The sequence below is a fragment of the Pelmatolapia mariae genome, linkage group LG22, assembly GCF_036321145.2.
Source record: "Pelmatolapia mariae isolate MD_Pm_ZW linkage group LG22, Pm_UMD_F_2, whole genome shotgun sequence".
NCBI classification, from domain to species: domain Eukaryota; kingdom Metazoa; phylum Chordata; class Actinopteri; order Cichliformes; family Cichlidae; genus Pelmatolapia; species Pelmatolapia mariae.
In genome coordinates this window covers 32051475-32059173 of record NC_086245.2, presented here as the reverse complement: position 1 = coordinate 32059173, position 7699 = coordinate 32051475, and the positions used below count along the sequence as shown (strand labels likewise).

At 38.4% G+C, this 7699-nt stretch overlaps 1 protein-coding gene across 3 annotated transcripts; it reads left to right on the top strand.

Annotated features, from left to right (window-relative positions):
* The first annotated feature begins 2055 nt into the window (after nucleotides 1–2055).
* Nucleotides 2056–7445, top strand: LOC134637248 (uncharacterized). Of its 3 annotated transcripts, none has more exons than XM_065469929.1 (7): nucleotides 2056–2549; nucleotides 3267–3346; nucleotides 5042–6087; nucleotides 6187–6256; nucleotides 6800–6974; nucleotides 7096–7261; nucleotides 7339–7445. In XM_065469929.1, exons 3-6 carry the CDS (start codon nucleotides 5155–5157, stop codon nucleotides 7259–7261), a joined length of 1344 nt encoding a protein of 447 aa, XP_065326001.1. In that variant the 5' UTR covers nucleotides 2056–2549; nucleotides 3267–3346; nucleotides 5042–5154; the 3' UTR covers nucleotides 7339–7445. The 3 variants fall into 3 exon arrangements, with proteins under 3 accessions (XP_065326001.1, XP_065326000.1, XP_065326002.1); XM_065469928.1 differs by having other exon boundaries at nucleotides 3267–3350; XM_065469930.1 differs by having other exon boundaries at nucleotides 3267–3350; nucleotides 7226–7261; nucleotides 7339–7401.
* Nucleotides 7446–7699: the final 254 nt, after the last annotated feature.

Genomic DNA, 7699 nt, shown 5'->3' with positions numbered 1-7699 from the left:
CTGTAAGATTAAGGTCAACTATTGAACGGCATATATTTCAAAGTAAAGGCTTTAAAACCAAGTTAGTACAAACATCGCTAATGTTTGTAACTTTGCCAACAGTAATGTTTTAACTTTCTTCATTATTAAACATTCACACATAAATAAGTGACATAATATTCAGTACTGTACTTACTTTTGAAAGTTTACTCTTCGGCCGCTCCGCTTCAGGCATTTTTTTCGGCAAAATTATCCACACACACCGCCGCGCTATGAATTGTGGGATATATGGGACCACGAAGTGTACACCGGACCACGCTTGAAATTTGGGGAAATCGATGTCACATTTGGAGTACACTTCGGATTGCGACAGCCGTCGTCGCGTCGCGTCGCTGTGACGTAATAGGTCTCAAAATGCATACTCCGAATCATGCGGTCGCTGGATTGGGACACAGCCTAAGTTCTGATATGTCTGCATTTCTCTGTAGGGATGGGAATTGATAAGAATGTAGCAATTCTGATTCCATTAATGATATCACTCATTGATCCAATTCCCTGAATTCTCTTATCGATTCTTATTGGCTCCACTTTTCTTTTTCTTTTTTTTGTGCACCTAATTTACTTTACCAAGTGGATCATCACAGCTTTGCTGCACTGTTAGCCTTTGCAGTAATTTCCATAGCTTAGTACTGCAAAATCAACAGTAAAAAACTCTAAAGGATGTTTGCAGTTTAGTACTGTAATTTGCATGTCATTGCGGGAAAATTCCATGAGATTACATTATTTTTACGGTAACTCACTGTACTCATGGAAACAGCTGTAAAATACAGCAAATGTATTAATTGGTGATGTTACTGAGATTATACAATTATACCATCTGGATTTCTGTTGTTTTCTACTGTAGATCTAAGAGTAATTACCTAAATCCTCATTCAGAGTGTATTACCATAAAATGCAATTCATTGTGAGAGTAGTATCACATGTAAACTACAATATGCAGCATCATTTTTAACTTAAGGAGTAAGTTGCAGCTACACTATTTGAAGTATTTGAAGTATACCTGAAGTATAGTAAGAAGTACAACGAAATACCCAGCAAGCATTGCAGTGCTTTAACTGTAAAATTAAAACAACTATGAAACAAATAATTGATGTTTTAAACAAGAATTTGTCACAACTGGATTTTAATTACTATGTTTCAATCAGAAGTAAGCCAAATATAAACTAAAAAGTAAATCAATAGTATACTTGTAAGTTTAGTATTGTGTTAGAGTAGAGTATATTTTAAGTATACTCTTATAGACTGGAAAGGACATTATGCTAGTACAGTTATAGTGAACAAAAAGTACATCTAAAAGTTAATTTCAAGTATACTTCTATATACTAAAACGGGGGCCAATGTAGTCCCAAGAAGCATTAGTAGTATACTTACTAGGTAACGTATACTTAGACTGATTTCCTTTCTATATGTTACCTTTAGAATAATGTTTAAAAGTTACTTCATTTAGCAGGGTGTAGCTTTTTTCTCTTCTTATTCTTTTTTATACTGGAACTTCATTTTTTTCTGTATAAGGTGGTACTTTTAAGACACCTCTGCCTAACTACAGTGAACTAACCAGAAGTCTCGGAATATGCTCTGGTGGTCATTTTACACAAGTTCAGGTGTCACATCCATGAAACCTACACCACTAACCAGCATCAGTCCTACAACTTCACTCTCAAATTTAATAAATTCTGGGACAAGCAGAAACTGTGCATTTTGTGGCAGGCCAGACTGCTATAAAATGCACTCTCCTAAAGAAATAATTCCTTTGTAGCACCACTTCATCTTGGTTCAGAAGAGATGTCCTGGATATACATGATAATGTAACACGGGTGTTTTTGTTTGTTCATGTTTAGCGCGTTGGGTTGTGTTTTTAAAGCGAATGTTACGTTTTTAAAGCGTTTTATGCGACAGGTGTGTGTAGCACTTGTTACACATCTCAATGGGAGAGCCATAGTCGAGACCACACCTTTACCTGACGTACAACGTGACGTATGGCGCACACTTTCAAAACAACAATGGCGGATAGAAGATATTGATCGAGGCGGTTAATGCTCCTTTCGCTGGTTGCCAACCACCATTAAATAACAACAAGAAGAAAATATTGATCTGCTTTTCTTAGTTGTGCACGTTTAAGACGCGATTCAGACTCAAACAAAGCTGCAAAGCAGGAGAACAACATGACCATCAACTATTCTGTGCCACAGTCCCAGTTTGCTGCAGCACATAGAGATGATGAGATGGTGGAAGAGCAACAGAGACAATTTACGGACCCCTAAGATGTGCAACTTAGAAGCAGTCAGAGGTAACTGGATGGAGTTCAATCAGGTTAAATGCACAGTTGATTGGATTATATCTGAAGATCGTATGCTATTCGTGCTAACTCTGCTAGACTCCAAATTTCTCATCCAATTAATGCGGGAGTATCTCAAAAGTAAATGAAACATCTAAACTTAACACTTTTTCCCTAAAACTGACTGACATGGGAAACATTAAAGTTGAATTGGAACCAGCTAATCAGTCTGAAGGTAAGTGTTTTTTCACTTATTCGAGAGAAGTCAGAAATGTGTTCTTATTACTGTTTGTTTTGATTTTTCAGCTACCGTGCCAGGTTATTTTCAATCAAATGCTAAGACAAAATGTCAATAGCTATGAATGTGGAGACTCAAAAGACTAGTTAGCTAATGGTTGCCGATGAATTTATGAGACTTGATAGAAACATGGACGTTTGCAACAGGTGAATCGGCGAACTAACGAGGTTGCGCCCATTTACCATGCTTAAAGCTGGTAAATGGTCAGTGTTTTCAGGTGTGCTTGTACTACCTGTACGGTGCGGGGTGCTGACTAAGTCAGGCTAAACTAATTCAAGCGTCGAGCTCAAATATTTTTTCATTTTTGTGCACTGCTCACTTGTCTTTACTGTGCTTTTTGTCGGCACACATTTTGTGTTTATTGAAGCCTTTTGTGAATAATTTTGATCATGTCAAAACTGGGAATTGGTCCCTATTGACAATACTCTTTTTTTTTTTTTTTGCATTGCATATGTCATTTTGGTTAGGTAATTTGTCATTGAAGTTTTTGCAACTATGTTGTAAATTTTGTGGCTTCCGTGCACGGAAATTTCTATTGTTCAGTTTGCATGTTAAAAGCCACAAACATGTAGCTAACTATAGGTTTTCCTGTGGAACTGAGAACTGTCCTGCCACGTTCAGAACATTTCCTGCCTTTCGTTCACATATGCATAGGAATCACAGAACCAGAAGGGAGACCACTGGGGAGGAGTTCTATAAGTTAACTGGTGACCTCAGCTGTCAAGTTCCTGGATGTGGGTATGCTGCACAAAACTTCACAACTCTTTGTGCCCATCTCAGATTTCACATCAAAGACGGGAAAAAAGTATTATGTCCATTTGAAGGTTGCTCTAAATACTTCAGTGTCCGAACATCATTTTCCAGCCATATTTCTCGAAAACATAAGCAGACAGTTCAGCAGTCAAGGCAACAAGAAATTGGTGAAATTGCCATAATACAAGGACAAGACACAGTTAATCTATTAGAAGACAGGGATTCACAGCACAATACTACTGATGAAGATTTATTTCTAGATCGATTGGCTTTATTTTATTTAAAAATGCAGGCTAAAATGCTCTTGCCAACCAGCACTATACAGTGCATCATAGAGGAATTTCAGGATCTTCACAGCTGTGCAATGCACGATGTTCTGGCAAAACTGTCTGACAAACTCATTCGTTTGTGGACCCTTAGGTTTGAGAGCAAGCACTCGTATTTCAAAGCATGTACAAGAACAGTGCACAACTTTGTCAACTTATGCAAGACTCTGACAGAACGGCATCAGTTACTGCAGTCCTACCTCTCAGTGGGCCAACTGTTTCCACCTACAGTTCAAATCACTGAAGAAGCAAGTGAATATAATCATCATCTTTACAACGCTGTCATTCAAGAAACTGTGGCAAAAGCCGGCTGCACTAATCAAACCACTTTGGATGTGTCAGCAGTTGTCTACAAAGGTACCAAGTATGTGAAAGGCTATGTTTCCATTGTAGATGACACTGATGATGGCTTGGTTTTTGGGAAGATAGCTGTTATACTTGTTAACGATTCTGGATTGTACTTTGTGCTCGAGTTGCATCACTCAATACTTCTCATTGACCTTGGAGTTCACTGCTTGCGTTGCCCTACAGAAAGAAGTGTGTGTATAAATGCTGACAGTCTGATGGATTATTACCCATTACCACTTTATAACATGGCAGGCCTTTTTGTTGTCTCCCTACACCATTCAGTTTCCTCTTAATTCTTTTTCAGGGATGGAAATTGAAGAGGAACTCACAAGCCTCCTGCCGGCAATAGACAGAGAGAAAATAATCTGCATTGTAGAACATCTGACGGACATTATTGGTGTACAACAAAAAAGTGATCTTTTGTTTGTGGAGGCGGAAGATCTCAAACCCTTTCTTACACCAATTCAAATACGTAAACTACTTCTTGCATTTAAAGGAGGTTTGTGTAGGTTCTGTACAAATCATAGACTTGAGTCTATGATTTGAAGGTCACTCATAGACTCATATGTCACTGATTAGCTTGATTAGCTTTTTTTTTTCTCTTCACCATACTACACATGTACTTTGACAGTATAATATTGAAGAGCATTTTGGGGCTCACATTGTCTGATAGATAATTAACACGGAAAACATAAACAAAAGTAGACACTAAATCTAACACCATTAACCTTTCATTGGTAGTGGTACAACTAAGGGTTTGAAATTGTGACATACTGTAAAATATATTGACTCAAGGTCTTTTCAATGCAAGACCTTGAGTTTGTAGTTCTTTTGCAGTCCTGGGATTGCTTCTTTTCATCTTCAGACAAGGTCCCCAAAACTGCCTTGCCGTTACTACTCAATCCTAATTGAAGGGTTCATCTTTTAGTGAAGACATATTTGTTGACATAGTAGCTTTTTAAGGTAGCTTTTCCAATGATCTTTATTTATTTATTTTTTTAGATGGCAACAGACCAGAGAACCTGAATGACACCATTACTCTGGAGCCTTGCCCTGCTGTATCAGCTGAAACATCAAGCCATCCACCTCACCCCTCCTCCTCCACGTCCACCACTATGTACAACCATTACTCCAGCTCTTCGGTCTCACACTTACAGATTCCTTGGGAAAGATTTCCACTCCGACTGTCGCATGCAATCACAAGAGGAGACGGAGCTCATCCAGAGGACAGGAGAAGTATGGTCAGAATTGTTGTGGAGGCCATGCAAGTTCACTGCAGAAACCCTAAACGCGCATCTTGTGAAGAAGTTGCTAAAATCATTGTAAACAGATACCCTCAAACATTTGCAGATTTTACTGAAAAGGGAGAAAGACTGGGTTGTGGACATTATTCACTACTAAAAAGCATCAAATCTAGAGTTGAACATGTTAATCGAGATAATACAACACATAGACTTAATCAAACAAAGAGAACCAGGAATGAGGAAGACTGCAGTCCCAACAGTAGTGCAACCCCACCTAAAAAAGTTAGATGCCTTGTTGATAGCTATGGTTGTATAAATTGGCAGCCAGTTGAACTTCCTGAGGGGGAAACGCCAGCTTCTTTAGAGGAAAAGAAACACATCTTGTTAACAATTTTTAATTCAGAAGGACCTGGAGCTGTGGAGAGACCTGATGTGGATGACTTCATGTGCCTCACATATATTTCTCAGCGGCAGCTTATCAACAGTTGTCCCTCACTTTCAGTAGCTGAAATTCAGGAGCAGTGGCCATTCTTGTTTACTCGGAAAGGTCTTTCGAACCACTTTTACAAACTCACAGGCATCGATATCAGTGAGCGCTTAGGTCAGGCCCTCATAACCAAAGGCAGAAGGATTATTAACTATTTCTCCAGCCAGAAGCTCAAATGGAACCTTGGTATAAGGACACTCATCCAGCAGATAGAAAGTGAGGGAGTTTTGACCAACAACAAGGTTGGCACAGCAGCCATACTTCTCATGATGAAGTATTACAAGGAAGATGAAGACTCCCTCTTTGTTTTAGCAGATGTAAGCTTTTTTCATACAGCTCTATGTTTAATGCTGTTGCTTGCTGTCCTGTTTTTTTTTTTTTTGTTACATAAAATGTCTTGGTCCTTTTTCTGGCAGGAAACATCTACCAGGATGTCCCTTGAAGTAGAGAGCAACCTGCCAAGCACCCCAAGGCTGATTATGCTTGGTAAGAAGTCATTTATGAAATAGAGCTGATTAGACCATATTAAAATTTCTGTTTGGCACAGGAGCTTTTCGTGGACACAGGTATCCAGTCTTTGTTTTGTTAGCTCAAATTTCTGTAATTTCCTTTATAAACCAAGGTTATTGGACATGTGTCTCAGTGAATCCAGCAAAGTAACAATACCAAATTTCACATTACATATTACTGATCAACATAGTAGTCTAGCTACACCAACAGCAGAAATACTGAAGTCAATACTGTAAAGTTTAACAGCAGCACAAACTATAAACTCCAAAATAACCATACAGTTGATTCATCTCTGGTAGTTTAATTGGGCTGACTCTTTGTTAGGTGTGTTTAATGTGCAGAATAATTCCCAATTATGTACAATTATAATATGTTAAAACGGACCTATGTACATAAGGCCATTAATAATTAACTGTACGTAGCTATTTGCTTTATGACTATCTAGACAGTGTGAAGAAGTGAAGTATTGAAATTATTTTATGTTGCATAATGACAACATGTTGCCCCTATACATTTAAGGACAAAGTTCAATGACCGCCACCTGCTGGATGGTGAGTGCAGAGGGGCGTGTAATTGTTGAGCTGGACAAACAGAACACCTTTGCTGATGCAATGTCAGTCTTCTTTGGTTCATTCTATGTATTGAACCTGGAATACCAGGAGTCAGCGTGTGCAACATTGGAACTAATTCAGAGGTATGTTTGAACATTTAGCTAATAGTGATAGATGATAAATAAATTATCCCTAAGTAACTCATTATTTCAAATCACAACTCAATGTTACTGTATGTTACTATTTATTATGGCATGTTTTAAGGTTTTTTGTAAGGATAAACCCTGAAGAGGGAACAAAATGTACCTCCAAGGTTAGGACAAGCAGAAAGACTGGGACCACTGTGAAGCGAAAGGTTTTTCACATTAACCCTCATGTCACAACTTTCCTCCAGCGGCTTACTGAATTTGAGTGGAAAACTTCAAATTAGGTAACTGTTTTTGCCATTTTTAGTGAATTTCTTGTATAATTTAAGTGACCAGTGTGTTGTTACCTGTGTCTCCACAGATGATCCATGGCCCATGCTTTCTGGACATTTACACAAGACGAACAACAATGACGACAAGCTCTCTTGCCATCTTGCAAGAAGCTGTCTTTGTCCAATAGGTTTTTTGAGTGCAACAGTTTTGATTTTTTTTCCTTCTTTTACCAGTTTGTTACAAATTATTTCAGCTACTTACACTTTAATTGTCACATGTATTGGCTCACCCTACAAATCAATGAACTCAGTCCACAAAGCAAGATCAGGGTTCAGTGCAGGTCAGTCAAGTTCCTTCACACCACACACGCTCACCCATGTCCTTGTGGACCCTGTTTTGTGCATTGATTTGGTAGTGTGAGCCAGTATTTTGGACAAAGTGTATATAAA